The sequence below is a fragment of the Pinus tabuliformis genome, chromosome 1_2 (assembly GCF_031772625.1).
Source record: "Pinus tabuliformis cultivar Carrire ecotype Pingquan chromosome 1_2, CPIR1, whole genome shotgun sequence".
In the NCBI taxonomy this organism is placed as follows: domain Eukaryota; kingdom Viridiplantae; phylum Streptophyta; class Pinopsida; order Pinales; family Pinaceae; genus Pinus; species Pinus tabuliformis.
This window is the reverse complement of record NC_142298.1, coordinates 722,534,288-722,552,671: the sequence shown is the minus strand read 5'-3', so window position 1 is coordinate 722,552,671 and position 18,384 is coordinate 722,534,288. Positions and strand designations below refer to the sequence as shown.

The 18,384-nt window shown below is 36.4% G+C and overlaps 1 protein-coding gene across 1 annotated transcript; it reads left to right on the top strand.

Annotated features, from left to right (window-relative positions):
• Positions 1-15,285: 15,285 nt before the first annotated feature.
• On the top strand, positions 15,286-16,966 carry LOC149207795 (uncharacterized). Its single transcript, XM_089393953.1, has 4 exons — positions 15,286-15,967; positions 16,097-16,150; positions 16,249-16,301; positions 16,756-16,966. Exons 1-4 carry the CDS (start codon positions 15,308-15,310, stop codon positions 16,865-16,867), a joined length of 879 nt encoding a protein of 292 aa, XP_089250079.1. The 5' UTR covers positions 15,286-15,307; the 3' UTR covers positions 16,868-16,966.
• Positions 16,967-18,384: the final 1,418 nt, after the last annotated feature.

Here is an 18,384-nt window from a genome sequence, read left to right as displayed (position 1 = left end):
CCTCATTTATTACCCCTCCATTCGAATATTCCTCCATTAGCTCAGAGTGCAAACATCCAAATCATGAGGACTAGAAGGCAGCCAAGCAAGTGAAAGACAAAGCACTAGTTTACTTTGAAGTTTGGGAGCCAAGCCTCCCTAATTTTAAGGAAGTAGTTGGAGACTTCAAATGTGTAAGTGGAGAGGCCTAGGACCTTAGTAGGATTGGGATTTTTTATTGTAAAACTCTACTCTATTTTCAAGCTGCAAGACTTGTGACAGTTTTTGATGTAACCCATTGTTTTGATAATAAGAATGAGTTTTGTTTTGAGACAGCACTGAGTTAGCTCAGAGGGCTGAAGCTTTTGGGTTAGGGCCCAACCCTAGTAGCCAAGGCTCCTCTTTATTATACATGTATGTTAGCATAGATTCATAGTTTGATTGTTCATTTGCTTGAGTAGCTGCATTTCCATTACAACAATTTAGATTAGATTGGTTGTATGTTAGTTTGCTTCCATTTGTGCCTTCCTTCAGTTAGCAGGTTAGCAAGGAGAAAAAATATCACCACAAGGTTGTCAACAGGTGCCTCGGCCTCACTTCCTCCCTCTGGGACCATGACTTTAGGAAGAGACCCTTCAGCAGCCCCAGAAACGCAGATTTCCAATTCTTGCATGAGCTTTGGAGTTTGTTGTCTTGATTCAGCATTTGGTTCATTTCATCATCATCTTTTTTCCATTACTCTATTTTTGCAATAAGATCTCACTCATGTTCTCATTTCCTTCATCACTTTCTTCATGTATAAGATGGGCAATTGGTTCATGTTTTTCTAGTTTATGAAGATGTATCTTGTTGCATAGTTCTTGAAAGACACACATGTTTAAGCACTACAGGTACTTCAAGACGAGGTCTATACTTCATCACCAACATCCATCTTCCACCTCATCAACCTTAACCATCTCTTGTTCCACCGTCACCCTCAGTAGTTTTTTTGTCCTTTTTCATTGAAATTCCCCTGACACATTGAGTGAATCTAGCCATCTCTTCTCTTGGATATTGGCTCGTGAGTGTTCCTAGACCTTCTAACACCCTATCCCACTCATCGCACACCTTTTCCCAACTTCCCAACACCTCAAACACCTCCAACACCTCACAATTAGCTCTCAGTTGTATCCTGTAGGTTTCTTGTAATTCCTACAGGATCATCATGTAGGTTTCTAGTACACCCTGTAGGTTTCCCTGAAAAAACCTGTTTTGAGGCGAAATTGATGGGGAACCTCTAGGAAGTCACAAAAAGTCTCCTAGGACCCTTCCATCCCATCCAGTCACTCCATAATCCTTTTAGCCATCCTCAACCACGTTCCATCTAGCTATCACATCCATAAGAACAATTAAATTGCATGCTTGATTTTACCGAAAAAACCCAGAAAAGTGAAAACAACTTTAGCATAGTTTTCTTGCTCACACATTGGTATGGTTTTATTCTCTTTACTTCTGTAACTTAGATAGCAACATTAGGTTAGTGTTGATTTAACAATTCTTCTTGGCATAGCTGTTTAAATGGTTAATTAGGATATGGTGTGATTTAGCATTACATGTTGTTTTCCTCATTACTACAATAGAGTTGCTCTCTTAGAATAGATTTGCTCTTCTTCCATCAAAAAATCAAGCTTCTTCTGACTCTATAAAAGTCTGGCTTGGAACCCTTGGGGTCTCGAACAGTGACAACAGGTAGGACCATCACTTTTACTTGTGCATATAGCACTGTCACCTCCAAGTTTGTACGAACCTCGGGTTGATAAGTAAAGTTGGTAGCCCAGTAGTTGTAGCATCGTTGCTGCAATACTGGTGCTCATCACCATGGCAGCACGTAAGCTACAGAATTCATTAGATAACATTACAACCCAATATAAAATGGAAAAGGCCTCCTCATAGGCCAAGGACAACATGATCAAGTCATTGGAGGACTTGGTAATTGAGATGGGACATGATCCCAATGACATCAAAGCTGCTGAGAAGTTGATCAAGAAGAAGAATGACATTTCAGCTCTTAAAAAACAATTAAAACTTCCTCATTTAGAGAAACCACAGACAAAAGAGGTCCTGGAGAGCCAGACACATCAGGAAGAGATGATGGACCTGGTTTTACAATTGAATGATCAATTAAAGGAAATGGAAAAGGAGTTAGATAGCTTGATACAGGTAAAACAAGCTAGTCTGGAGACTGCCCTTGCCACTGTTATCCCAACAGTTACTACTGTGGTACCTTCCACTTTGGTAGCATCATTAGCTCCTACTACTCCAATGGCTACAACATTGCCAGATTCTACAACGTCTACAACGGTAACAGGGTCAACAGGTGATGATGCTAGCAAATTGGTCAAGGCAATGGAAGACATGTCCATTCAGACCACAGAAATGAAAAAGCTCAACGAAAAGGTGACCAATCTAGAGACTGACTATAAGCTTGCATAGATTATGCACAAAGAAGAAGTGCAGAAATCAACCAGGATGAATGAAAGAATAAAAAACTTGGAGAAGGAATTGACTTTAAAGGAACCCCTTGGATAGGCTAAGGAACAATTATGGGCCAATATCGTCGACTCTGTGAACGATATTTTGCCATCCATCCAAGTAATTTTTGAACAGATTGACTTAGTGAAGCATGCTACAGAAGCCATACAGAGATTGAAAACAGAATTGGGAGATATACTAGAGGAAACAACAAGGATCATTCACTTCCTTAACTCCAAAAATAAGTATGAATTGCAGGAATTAGAGATACCTGATAGGACAGGTACAATACTAGAAGTAAAAAGGGTCCTCACCAAGAGGAATTTAATGCTGAACCTTGAAGATAAGTGCCAAACCATGAAACTAGCTATAGACACATTCATGGTTAAATTTGAAATTTTGAGGCAAAAGGGTCTGCCCAATCCCTTGGTAATAAATGATAAGTTAATGCCATAGGAGGACTACAAAAAGAAAATCATATAAGTGGCCAGAGATCAAGTGAACACTTTGTTTATGAAGGGGATGCCAACTGGCAAGGTCTTATACCAAAATTTGAGAACTTGTTTTACCTCCAGCATGAGGTAAAACACCTTTTTGTGAATAAGCCCACTTTTGCAAAGTACACGAAGGCAGATGAAATTTATAGGAAAATGATAATTATCCAATTACCAGATGGAGAAACATGGGAGAAATTGAATGACTTACTATAGAAATACACGATCAAAATGTAAAAATGTACAGTAAGGGTAAAAATCATAGTAAAAGGATAATGATAGGCCAGCCAGCTGAAAGAGTATCAGGTAAAAGTGTATCAATTGAAAGATCAAAGTAAGAAGAGCATTCACCATGAAGACCAACAACAAAGAAGAGATTAAAAGGAAAAATATCAGAGCTTAAAGAGAACACAACCTAATAAACAGGGACAACAAACAAGAAGTTCAATAGTTGTCTCTATCTTTTTGCATGAATATATTTCTTTCTCCTAGATTAATTCCCAAGACAGTTTGGGATATTTTGTAAATTATGTTTGTATAAATACTTCATAGTTCGAAGTATTTAGGGTGGATTGCTATACATTTCTAGAGTTATTTTGATCATAAACCTAAGGGTTATTGTACCAAATCTTTCAAGTCAGCAGATTGGACCAAGTAATAAAGAGATTGCATTACAAGATTTATGTGTTGAGCTATTACAGTGAAGCATTTTATTTCTTAGATTTTGTTATTTTCATATGTATTTCACAAACTTAAATGTCATCTAAAGTTGAATGAATTAACTGGAAATTTATCTCGGAATTTGTTTAAGTACACTCTGTTTTGAATAGTTGATCATTTCTATGTTTTCCTCTGATATCTGGATTTGAGAATCCTTAATTTCTCTCCCATCTCGGTTGACCTCTTTCACTTTCTTCATAATCCGGCCCAAGGAACCCTTAATTGCTCCCTGGATCCGATTCAAAACCACTTCACCATCCAGCCTTTGAGATCTGAAGTAACTCAACTGTCTTTCCCTGCAGACACTGTTTTTATAACTTGACCCAGTCCTGTTTGTTTGACATTTGACCCAATAGCCCAATGGTAAAAAACATCCCTCTATTCATATAAGTAAGTGATTACACCACAAAAATACAAATCAAAACCCAAGTATAATCATAACTAGCCTAAAATTAAATAACTAAATAAATTTAAATCATAAAGAGATAGCCCTCTCTGAGAATTAGGAAGGCTAGATCCTAATCTCCAAAGTAGGGTTGTGGTTACCTCTAATCATTTCTTTCTAATCAACTCTTGAGAAATATTGGAGAGATAATAATAAGGAAATCCATTTTCTTTATCACTTGCATCTTGAGGTATTCCTCTCTTTGAAGACCATTTTCCTTTAGTTTTCTCATTTCTTTTCAAGTCATGCTTAGGCTCAACTTTTCACTTCGATTGTTCATAACAATGTTTCAACTTTCAGATTGCCTCCTCCAGCGATCTAGGCTCATTGAACTCAATTTGGTCTCTGTATGCTACTAGCAGTCCACTGATGAATCTATGAACCTTGGCCTTCTCCTCCTTGAGGTAAGACACATGTCTCAACAACTCCAAAAATCTGCTAGTTTACTCCTCATTTATCATAGGACCCATTCGCATCTCATAAAACTCCTTAGCCCTGTCATCATAGTACCTCTCCAACAAGTACTTCTTCTTGAAGAGCCTTTAAAATTCATGCAAAGTCAAATCTTCCTCATGTATACATTTGACATTGTTCACATCTTTCCACCAAATATACGCTTTACCTTTGAGACTGAAAGTGGCTATCTTTGCTCTCATGTTTTTTGAATAATCATGCAATTAAAATAATTTCTTCATATCAAGCAACCATGCCTCTGCATCCTGCGATTTCTTCATCTATCCATCAGAGGTAGGTGGCTTCGCTTTCTTAAACTCATCTAACAAGTATCCCCTATCACTCCCCTTGTAAGGATGATAACAATGATTATCATGATGCTTGTCAGAGGCAGAACTGGAATAGTACCTGTGTCTATTACCTCTTCTATCTAGAGTTTCCAACAACCTACCATCTTTGATCTTGTCTAATCTATCTGACTTGTGTCTGCTAGGAGACCTACTGCCATATGCCACATTAGTTTTGTCCTCATGTCCATGGTTGATCCGAAGTGGTCTTCGTTGTTGCAAATCTGAAAAACTATGAAGTAGTATCACATTCACCTCTGCTTGTTTCTCTTCTGCCGACATGATTTTTTCATTGTCTTCTTTACTACTCCTTATTTCTTCCTTCAATCTTCTCAATGTGTCTACCAATTCAGAAGAGTGCCCTGCACCATGTTGCCCATTTGATGCATAGGTAGATTCTATGTATTCTACCATCTTGCTATCCATTTAATCTCTTTCCTGCAAGGCATACTATGTGAGCTAAACCAAATCACAATAAACCAATGTAGCTTAGCATAATTTGGGGATGATATCTTCTCTGTAAGATCATCAAATCAATGTGATACATGTATAACATAATCATAACAACATATAGACATATATCGAATAAGTGTATCAACGCATAAACATCATTCTAGTTAGGGTCCCATCATCAATTCAAGGCCATATCAACAATGCATGCTATGACCTCATGCATGACAATAACCATTACTCCATTATACGCATTGACACATCCAACTATCAACATGCATAAGCAATGCCTAATCAACTACAAATGCATAGGCGCATGTAGTCAAGCATAAGCGGTCAATTCTTGTAATCAACCTAAAAAACTGATAAATGTAATTAAACAACTAAGAATGCATCTTAACATACAAGGATGTAATCAAGCTACATATAATTATATAACCATTCATATACTTTTGACGATGCATCCCACAAAATCAACATAAAGTTCCTCATGGTAACCTTACTACAATCATGATAAACATGATGCAATGTAACAAGCACATGGAATGAAAGTGTAAGAGACATGGATACAACTGACATGCATGCATGACCGAGAACCTTCATCCATGGAGAGCACAACATGGCTCTGATAACAATTTGTAACAACCCCTTCCTCCCAGGTCCACCTAAGGAGCCAACCGACCGCGGTAAACATGGAACAAGAGAGATCACTATAAGGGTTTCAACTTCCTTGGTGACCTTAGAGAAATGAAATTGATCGACAACAAACCCATCCACATCAGCAAAAACACCCTTAGAAGACATGTTAGCCACTCAGACATCTTGTCCTTGAGTCCCACTGATATTTTAAGGCTTTTAATCCCTAGTCTCTCTCATGCTATAGGCAAGGCAGTGTCCAAAAGCCAAATTCGCTCTCACAGGCCTATGTTCCAGTGACCTTGGACTCTTTTTAGCAAAACTGTGTGAGCATCCCCAAGATTTGAGCCACTTTTCTAACCCAAAATCTCAACCTCTTCCGAGGACTTGTTACAACCTCTAGAATCCATAAAGGACATGATGACAAGATAAACAAATCAAAAATCAACCTCTAGACCAAGCCTAAGGATCCCTGACAAGGATTGACATTCCGCTAAACACTTGGCATCAATACAACCTACAGGTTTAGGATACAAGACACAACATAAATGATTGAAGCAACTTATGAAACATGACCAGAAGGATCACCACCTTCTCCATTGAACTATTATATCATCAATTCAGTCTTGAATCCATCCATTTAACAATTACAAGTAAATACATGAATAACCATGACATGAACCAGTCATATAGTCATGTTTATAACCAACATAAAACCATATAAATATAAGAGATATGATAGCTATTAAATCCACATAAAAACAAGTCCAAAAGTAAGAAAACTTAGCTTTTATTAATCATAGGCAAATCTGACCAAGTTCGAGACTTCCACGTACCACCCGCCAATAGCTATCGATGAACCAAAAATCTCTTTCATCGAGTCAACCTCATGCCATATTCCAAACATGAATGTGGGATCTCATAGAAAAACCAATCCATGAACAACTAAGGGAATCCAAAGGTTAAACCACCTCAACCCTCATCAAACTGTGATCACACCAAAACCAGTGCTCTGATCACAACTGAACTAAAGTTGGAATGCCATCCAAAATCCATCACTATCCTTGAGGTATTTTCCATCTCCTTGACTCTTAGGGTTTACCGCAATCCAATTCTGATCACTAGGTTGTAAACCAACACCAATCTCTCAAGCTTTATTGCAATCCAAACTCGGATCACTAAGCCATAAACCAAGACTTCTCCCTTAGGCTTTATCGTGTATCTCTTCAAAACCGGTCAAGGGATTCCTACGCCTTTGGGAATGAACATTGAGAACACCTCGGCCTTGGATTCCAAAATCCATCCAGCAAACCAAAGCTCAAAACCAAGATAAACATCCCAACATACCATGGCATCTGGAAAAAAGCAAGGCTAGGCTGAAAACCACTATCATAACCCAGCAAACCATGTCATCGACAACAAGAGAACCATACACCAACATGCAAAGCCATTCATGTCCTAACTAGCTAGAAAATCACACATGCAAAAGGTTAGTTGCAAGTAGTCCTCCTAAAGCTGCCTGATCCTGCTTTCCTTCCTTAATCCTTCCTTTCTTTCCTTTCCCGTTGTTTTCTTTTCCTTCTTTGCTCCAAAGCTAGAGAGTGCCAAGAAAACTCTAAGTGACCAAGAGTGAGAGAGAGAGAGAATAATGAGAAAACTCCAACACTTGAACGGAAAAAAAGTTACCCATTGATATTCATAAGCCTTTTTTTAAATGAAGCCTTTAATTTCTTCATTTTCCATTATTTTCCTTTAATTTTCTCCTCACATGTAACTCGTGACGTTTCACCTTATTTTTCTCCTATTTTCCTTTCTTTTCATACATAAATTTGCCAAAAATGTCATTTTTCCTTTTAATGACTTTGCCTTAGCCTTTGCGAATTTTCCTTAGCCAAAACACACATAGGATATCTTTGCCCAAGATTCAGCTTGGAATAAGTGTCCCTTAACTGTGGTCTTATTTTGCCTTTATTAACTTTTATTACATGAATTTTTCACTAGGGCTACTACAATTTGACGGTCAAGCAAGAAGCAAGTTGGCATCTCTTTATCATCCACAAAGGTCGAGTACAAAGGAGCAGTCAATGCTGCCATTTAGGCCATTTGGTTACAACATTTCCTTTTTGAGCTTGGTATCATTGTCCATCGCTTGACTGTCATATGGTGTGACAATTAGAGTACACTGAAGTTTTGGAAAGATCTAGTGTATCGACAATGGATAAAACATATCAAGATCCACATGCACTATTTCAGAGGATTGATTCATGACAGGATCACTGATTTACAATGATGTCCAAAATTTGAGCCAACTGTTGAGATCTTCACCAAGACTTTCACTAAGTAGAAGTTTCACTTTCGATGGGATCGTCTCGAGGTCAAGAACACAACTACCTAACAATTGTCTTTTCTTTTAGTGGTGCATTGTATTTTCCGATTGGGGGGCGGGGAGGTTATGTTCCCATTGTGTTTTCCTTCTTTCCTTTTTCCTGCATTGTACATCGGTACTTAAAAAACCGTTGTTGTCGGGACTCATCCATCTTGCTTTATACTCACCTAAGTTATGCTTAAGAGGGGTGTTGGTGTACATGCACATTAATTAGTTTTAGTGTTTACATGTGATGCACATGGATATTAACATAACATAAATATACTCATTCTTTCGTCACTAATAAATATACATAATTCATTCTCTCTTCAAATTTCCCAATCCCATTCTTGCAAGTTGATCTGATCTAGATGTGCTCTAATAATTTTACACAAAGAAGCACCTTTCTGGGACAATTTCATGGTTAAATATTGAAACCTTTCAACTCCCCAACCGTCTTTTTAAGTGAAAGGGCCCAAGCTGGCCACTTCGTTGATTGCTATGTGTTCTATCATGGAATATTCGCATCGCCTATGGTAAGACGATACGATGAGGTGCTCAAAACGTCATCTAATAGCTAAATGCCAGGCAATTATTTATCTTGGTATTACTTGAAATCACAGTGGATTTTCCTGTCATTATCTTCGGCTACCTTTGTGAGTATGAATATCCACCATCCATTAAGTAAATCATTGAATTAATTGGCTTAATGTATGGTGCATAATCACAGTGTAGTCATTCACTGCGTTATATTTTCTGTCAAAGCTCTCCACCGGCGTCATGGACCTCCCTCCCACCTTTGAAGCAGCTCAAACGCCTGGAAAACACGAGCTCTCAGCCAATGAGGTCTTGTAGCAAACACAGTTGCAGCACAAAAACGAAACCGGAGCTTGTCCACGTACATAAGCCCTCCACTCTGGACTTTTTGATCTTAATTAATTGGAAATACAGCTCAGATTATCTACAGGAAGTGAAATTATTAATTTTTGGAAGGTTTGAAACATTGCTAACCTATAAAACAGTGAACATTATTACCATTAAGAAATGGGTTACCTGGATCACATATGAACATGAAAACTGGATGTCAGGTATATCCCAACCTTTTTAGCCAATAATGTTATTAATCCATTCTACATTCATAATGGTCTGCATTAAAGTTTAATTACTGGCAACCTTAACAAAACCACGGTCACGCTTCTTCAACTTGAACCCCCAGTGCCCATCAAAAACACCTCGACGAAACCATCTTTCTTTGTTGCTTTTACTACTAACTGTAATACGATTAATAAGTCGCTTTTCGGTACACTCCCCTCGCCCAGATGCTTCGATATGCACTCAACGAGCGAAATCAAGTCATACATGGGCGAGTGGATCTAATCTTCCTACAAAATGTCAATCAATCATCACTCTAACAGGCCACAAGCTGTGTTTTGAGTTTTTGGTGGGAATATCTGGAAAATATCAGTGAGCTACTGGCTTGGATGAGAACTAGACTAGGATTTAGCTCTGAGCTACTGGCTTGGATGAGAACTAGACTAGGATTTAGCTCAAAAGCCATAGAATTGTGAATTGTTAACAAATCAAACTGGTAAACGTATGATTGTAACCAAGGTTGGAATTTCAAAACAGAGTTACTTCTCAAATTCGAGAGTTTCACATTTTCCTAATTTTTTTAATATCAAGTAATAATTTTGACAGTTTTACAAAATTTTAAACTGTATTTGACAAGCAAATCACCTTATGACAAACAAATTGCCCCTCAAATTCCATCCCTAAATTCTGAGCGAATTCCAAAACTTCTGCCAGATTGACAAATTACAACATTTATAAAATAATTCTTTGTTGCGATTGGACTTGCACAGTAGCGTGAAAAATAACAGCCATTAACAGGAGGAACTGTACTTCGTTGCATGATGCGTGCTTAACGTGAGCCTGTATGAAATGATGCGGAAAACGTTATAGGCGTCCGTGAATCTTAATTATAAGGATCAAGGAAACATGCTTCATTACGATAATTTCCAATTATTATATAAATAATGTAATATATAATAATCTGCCACTTGAGACAATTCAAGGATAAGAACTCCCCATTTAATATTTAGCGGCGTGAAATCTTAGTCGATCTCCGATCTCTATCCCGTCCTTTTAAATGAACGGTTGTCACGAAAGAAGGAATAAATCAAAGCTTAAAGTTAGAGTTGACCAAATTTTCATAATAGTTCCAGATCTCAACTTGGAGATATGCTTACAACAGCACAGTAGTATGTATCATGAGGAGCACTATCCACCTGGTTGCTAATGACCCTGCAGTACGGATGGCCATGCATCAACATAACCATCCATGGAGCATTACTGCCATTGCCATCAAGATACGCATCAATGAGGAACTTGACAGCCACCCTCCTGCAAGGATCACGGAAATTGCAACCTCAACACCACTGCTCCTAATACTGCGAACGTTTACTCATTGTCGTGGACGGTCCCATTCGTCTTATCTTTACTCATTGTCGCTGACGGTCCCACTCGTTTCATCATTGAGTGGCAGATTAGTAGTTAGTGTTAGAAAAATTTTACGAATGCAAAGGAGCTGAGAAATCGGTTATGGAAAAGTCATCATTGAGTGGCAGATTAGTAGTTAGTGTTAGAAAAATTTTACGAATGCAAAGGAGCTGAGAAATCGGTTATGGAAAAGTCAACTGGCTCAGAAATAGGTTGCGGTAAAGTAGGCAAAGTCAATTTCAGTTGTGGCAAGGGAAATCTTTGGAAATCTTAGGTTGCGGTCAGCATATGCAACCACACTGTTCTGGAAAGTCAACGGGTTCAGAAATAGGTTGCGGTTAAGTAGGCAAAGTCAATTTCAGTGGTGGCAAGGGAATGTTGGAATGTTAATTCCAACTGCAGGCGGACAGGGTCAGCGATGGCAGCCGACTCAGCAGCCGTATATAACCCCAAAACCACCGCATTGAAACCACAAAACTGTCCAGACCATATCGCACCGCCATCCAGGGAAAAGCGGTTTCCGTATGTTTGGCTCCGATGCGATTTGGTGAAGACGCGTGGCTCTCACCTGACATCAGCATCTCTGACATATCGGGAGGTAAAGCTCAGCATTAAACTGCCTTCCGATATCAACCACCGCCGTCCGATCAGCCTGACCGTCCTCCGCCGTTCATCAATGAAGCTGCTCCCCGCCTGCATCAAATCAAACTTGTTGCGTGAAGTAAAAGTCAAGTTTTGGGTTGACCATACCTGTTATTAATAAATTGTCATAGGTGTAGGTAATGGTTTTAAGTTTTATATACGGCGTGCATTTATTTTGTAGGTGATCATATGTATTAAAAAAAACCCACGATAGTATAGAGTTCTGTGTGTTATATTTTTTATATTACGAGCCATGAAATATATGCTCGTTGTTTTTTTTGTTAATGGAATCTGCAATGAAACACACTGCAGTGTGTAGAAAAGAACAGGGGGCCCGTGTGTAATTTTTTTATGGAATTGACCATTGTAAATGGAACGATGGAGCAGTAAAAAGAAAATGTGCTCTGTATTGTTTTAGTTACACATGGGAGATATGTAAGAGCGCAACAGCGAAAGAGAATAGTGTGAGCCAAATGAAAAGAGCTCGTGGGTTGAATCTTTTTGTGGAGCATTGTAAAATGATGGTGCAGTAAAAGGTGAAACACACAGCAGTGTGTAAAAAGACAAGAACAGGGTTGTAATGTTTTGTGTGGCATTTTTGTAAAACAGAGGTGTAAGAAAAACCATGTGTGGTTTTGCACAGAAGTGCATAAGGAAAATGGTGGAGCGCATTTGTATGCATATGTAAATTTTATTTTACAGCAGTAAAGTGTTTTTCACTGCAGTGAATGTAAAAGGGGATTTACAGCAGTAAACCCAGCTCACTAATTTCTCAGGGTGAAAACAGAGTTTTTGTTTAATATTGTTTTTGGTGAATCCCTCTCAGCAAAGAGGATGAATGTTTATATGAGGCTTTATATTTTAAGCAATAGAAATGTTTTTATGTTGTGTAATGGACTGTTATGAGTCATTTGGTTTTATTAGCTTCGCTGTGCAAAGGTCCTGGAAGAAATGAAACAGAGCATTGGCTCTGTGGTATTTGCATGATTGGTTTTGGTATTTTCCCCATCGAAAAATATCCAACAGGGAAATATTAGGTTGTAGTGAGTATATGCAATCACACGGTTCCGGAAAGTCAACTGGCTCAGAAATAGGTTGCGGTAAAGTAGGCAAAGTCAATTTCAGTTGTGGCAGGGAAATCTTAGGTTGCAGCGAGGATATGGCAACCACAAAGGGACTTAATTAAAATATAAATTTTGAGCACAGCAAAAAGCAGAGTAAAACAGAAGAGGTTGCCAGGAAGGGTTAATACCATAACGCAACTAGCCACACTTTATATTATATGTTAAAACATAAAGAAATTACATTGGCGTGATAAATGGAGGGTGCAGCTTCAAGTGAAAATACATAGAACTTACTGGCATTTATGCATCACTGAGTTGATGAGTAAAATTCTATAAAACTCGGTAGAACTAGTTTTCATGCACCCACCAATATTTCCTCCACCATTTCTCCTTACTACCTCACAGACTCTCCCTCTCTAACTTGCCCAACATACCCAACATTACAAATAACTTTTACTTGCATATTTATCTTAACATACAAATTTGACATTAATGACATGATAGAGAAAATATTTAATACCTAACATCGGAGATTTTACATAGTAAATGATTTTCTAAACTTGCAGGTGTTTTGGAGTGTGAGCAACACTGCCCGAGTAAATGTTTGCCCATATCTATCTACCAAAAATTATTAAAGCCCTGAACTCTTCTGCTTTGTTGCGGAATTGTCCATACTGTACTTTTCTTCTCACTTCAATACTTTTCTTTTGACTTCAGTCTTTCTGCCTGCAAACAAAGTAACCGTGTCCTTCTGCCTGCAAACAAAATAACCGTGCAGTAGTTTACTGAACAAGCATAGTGTTTGTTGGTGTGTTTAAGATGGTAGTTGGAATTATTATTTCTAACTATTAGTGCAGAAATATGTTTTGAATTTGAAATCGAAATGACACTAATTAAAATCCCTGTTTAAAATTTGAATATTCTCCATTAAGACTTACACACCTGAGCTTACCCCTGGTAGATGTAATGCTGATGGAGCGAGGGCAGAGACGGAGACGGGTGACGAACACATCGACTTGAGGTTTGAAAACGACCCGACGAAGAGAGACAGAGTTGGAGCGGTGATAAAATAGGAGAGGAGAGGAAATACAAATTGGACACAAAAATAATAATACTAGTTGTAGTTGTTGCTCTTGCAGTGATTATATAAAATTTGATAATTATAATGAATTAGGTCGGAGGATATTTAAAATTACAAAATTTCATAGCAATAATAGCAATGAATTAGAGGGATATTTAAAATTTTTGGTTTAGTAAATTTTTAAAATAGTTTCACATTCATATATATTTTAAATTTGATTTTTCTCCGAAATATAATTTAACACTAAAATTTACAATTTGACTCAATTAATTAACTCTCCAAATTTAACAAATTTGTGCATCCAAAAATAATTACAATTTCCAACCAATAAAAAACATAAAATAACCGGAAGTTGGCTGCGTGTAAACTGAGGGTGCAAAAAACAAAGTCGAAATCGTCGCTCCTGTAGACTACTCCTTCATGCAGCGCTTTGCACTGGCTTTCAGAATTCAAAGTTCAAAACTTGAAATTTAAAATTGAAATGGGAAGACGAGGTCTTGGGAGGTCATCGATTTGGTAAATCTCTTAATAAGGCCTAGAAACATATTTCATATGTTGAATTGAAGTTTTTGTGATTTATAATAAGTTTATAAGAGATTTTTTGGCGTAAATCACATGATATTTTATTTGTTGACGGGTATGGAACCAACTAATGTGGTTCATTGTTAGGAGAAGTTGAATGAACAGATCTCGCTTTGCATGTTAAATAGATAGAGCATAACAGCTATTTGACTAGGTAACGGCTATATTGAAAATGGCTAGATTTGATGTCAATATAGCCGTTACCTCGTCAAATAGTCGTTCCATGTTCTGCGCTATCTATTTAACATACAAAGTGAAATCTGTTCATTCAACTTGTCCAATATCATGTGATTTAGGCTGAAAAATTTCTCATATTTAATATGGATTGAAAATTTTGAAATGTCGCTTTTGGTTGATAAAAATATTTTGAAACCATTAATTCCATGTCTATATTTGCAAATGAGATTCTTAACCACAAATAAGGAATATCCACAAAGATTAGAAAGATTATAGTAACATTGTGACATTAATGAGTTAATGTGTTTTTTCTAAAGATAACTACATTAAAGTATACCTCCGTAATATTATAAAAATTTGCATATAAAAACACAAAAAAATAAAAACTTCTAAATTTACATAAAACCTTAAATTAGCGGCATGAAAAAAAGAAATAACCTTCATCAAATTTCCATTTCCATTTGAAAAGAAACCTATTTGAAATTCCAAGCTTGCTCCTAGCTTGATGTTGTGACGATGCCTCTAAGGATGTATATGTTGATGTTGTGACTGACGGAGGCAGGCATGGGATGCCTCTAAGGATGGATATGTTGATGACTATGGCAGCACTGCTCCATTGATGTGTATGTTGATGGTAACAGTGATATGTGTATGTTGATACATGGCCATCTGGTCTGCTGAGTCCTAATGACTCTGCAGCCGTGGATAGTGCTGGCCATGTATCATGTCCATTCCGGAATCTTTCGATAACGCCATGCTCGTAAAGGCTACTACGCTTCCTATAAATCTGAGCTCGATTTCGTGGTAATCAATGTAAATTGAAAACAAGATCTTCGGGAGCCGACTAGTAAGTGTTCTATGCATGGATGCCCTGGGCAGCGAACGATTCAACAGAAGTCCCTGTCTTCAAATATCATCAGACATTGAAGACAAAAATAGTGATGAAGAGCGGGGGAAAACCGTCGTGGAAGATCACTCCTCCCCAGATTTGGACGTGAAAGACATTATTAGCTGTACGCTAAATAAAGAGGCTGAAGATGAAATCGATCAACTGACGGAAAAGTTCAGGAGTTGCCTCATGAAAACCATATATGGTGAAGCTGGTGCTTCAGATGATAGAAACCCTCATGGGCAGAAGGGTCCGAAATTGATGATAACAACGATCGTAGTGCACCGCAGCTCCATCTCTTCTGACAATTACTGCTACCACTCATCCTGTGACAGGAAAAAATCTATTATTTTGCAGCCCGAGAGTTCCCTTTCTGAATGGGGAAAAATTGATGCTACAAAGAAGTTTGAAATTCACCGAGATGATGTTGGACCGGCAAAGCTACCGCTTCCTCCTCGCCTTAGGGAAGCCTCTTACAGAAATCCACTCCAGATCAGGTCGCCCCACAGGGATTCGATTGAGTTGCAACTACCAAGTCCTTTCGAACAATTTTTCAGCCCCCAAGAATCGTTGGGGCGAAATAACGTGCAGTCAGCACTCTCCAAAATCGCGAAAAAACAGAAGGAGATTTCGGTACCATTTACTCTTTCTGCAATAAAATTCATTGTTTATGCATCCGATTGGAGAGATTTTATTGTTTAGATTTTTTTTATTTGATATTTTAGAATTCCAAAGCTCGTTCTTGCTCCTACTGGATTTTAGGTTAAGTTATGGAGGAGCACTCTAAATCTGATACGCCAATGTGGAAAACTTGAGGTCTGTGCTATATTCGGCTGTTACCTTTATAATTGTTTTCTCCCTTTCCTTAATCGTAAAAATTACTTTACATACATTTTCTTCATGTTTTCCCTCAGTTGTCAACTCATCCATGCTGGCCTCCGGCTGCTCATGGAGACCGAGATTGCAGGTATGCCACGGTGATCAAATGAAATGCTTTCTGTAGTCTTGTTAGTAATTAGTGATCAAACTAAATGGTTGCTGTTCTAGTAATCACTGTTCGATTTTTTAACCACCCAAATCAAATATCAGGGAGCTTAATTATTTTTTTTAACAACCCAAATCAAATATATCCAGAGAGATAATATAAGGGGAATGAGTTTTTATTTTAAACCATGATATGTAACGAAAACTTACATAGGAACATTCAGCAACAAATACACTTCTCACTATACATGCAAATTTGATTTTGAACGAATTATAAATTAAAATCAATTACCTTGAAACACCATTAGAGAGTTAAAATTATACAGTGCTAAAGTAACCATAAAAGAGTGAAAAGAAGATTATTAAGTGTGAATTCTGATACATCATTTGGTCTTTGCCCTTCATAAAAATTGACATAAGCTTGAACTTCTGTTTAGGTCGTCCAGATTGGTGCAACATCTGCAACTTAAACTGAGTTCAAAGTGGGCGAAGTTCATGCAATCTCAGCGAACATTTTGCGCTTCACGACGAATTTCAACTGAAAGATAGTGGTTTTGTCCTTGCCCGCACCGCTTGTCTTTTAGTCGGACTATGGCAAGAAAATGAAAAGGATTACTATAGATCAGTGGATTTGTTAGTTTTGTTGTTTTCCTGGTCGAGAATTTGAAATACTTTTGATAATTAAATTACAGTGATAATTATATTTATAATCGGAAGATAAACCATTTGTTTGCTGGATTGGTGTTCAGGAAATATATTTTTTTGATTTTTTTTATATGATTGATGGTCTTTTTCCTAAATGTAGATATAATTTTATGTATAATGGATGGTATTTGCATTTTAAATTTTGATAATTATTTGGAAATTTTATAAAATTTAGTGATACTTTTTGCTCGTTAATTTTAGTTACAAGCCATCTACTGTGCTTATAACTTAATTATATATAAGTTTTTCATTTTCCCTATTTTAAAAACTATATGTTTATGTATACATATAAAAATAGTTTTAGTACTAAGTTAATCTGTATCTTTTTGCTTTGTGTCCAATTATGCATACTAAAAATTTCTTTGTACTTATTCAAATTTGAAAAGTATATTTTGCTGGTATTTATTTAACTATTCCCATATGTTTATTGTTATGCTAAATGACGCATACGTTTATTGGCTAAATGGCGCATAATTAAGCCGACATGTGTTTTTTTTTTAATATTATATTTTGTAAAAAAAAATATTATAACAATTTTATATTAAATATTAACAAAATTTAAAATATATTTAATTGCAATTTTTATTAATTGTATTTTTAAGGTTTAGTTTTTTTTCCTATTAAATACTATAAATAAATAAATTTATTATATTTTTGCTTAAAAATTTAAAGTTAAAAAATATTTTTTATTTTTATTAATATAAGCATCAAGTAAATAGTTTTTAAATAAAAATAATAAATTGAATCTACAATGCACCACACTAGTTGGTTCAAAAGGCATCGACAAATATCTGTCTACATGTGATTTACACCGAAGTTATTCTTTCAACTATTATGGATAATAGAAGCCTCAATTCAAAAATTGAATCTATTTATTGGTATATTCTTAATATTTTATTTATTTATAAAAAAAATTTAAATTGTCCATTAAAAAAATTATATTTAGATGTATATTTTTTATTTTTATTTTAATATTTATGTCATATATTGAATTTTGTAATATTTTTTTTGAAGATATGAATTTATGTAATTTTAGCAATTTAATGTGAATGAACTCTTTGAAATATTTATTATAAGTTTAGCGTTTAAATCTATAATGTATAATCACATTTTTTAAAGTTTAAAGTTATTTTTTTTTATATTGAATTCTAAAATAAAGAAGATGAATTTACATAGAGAAGTTTTGGAAATTTTTTATGAAGTGGAATTCTTATAAAGATTTAATATATGTTTAATGTTTGAATTTAAAACATATGCTACCACCTTTTTCAAGTTTTAAGTTGTTTTTATTTATATTGAATTATAATTTTGAGAATATGAATTTCTATAAAAAATTGGAAATTTTATATGAAATAGAATTC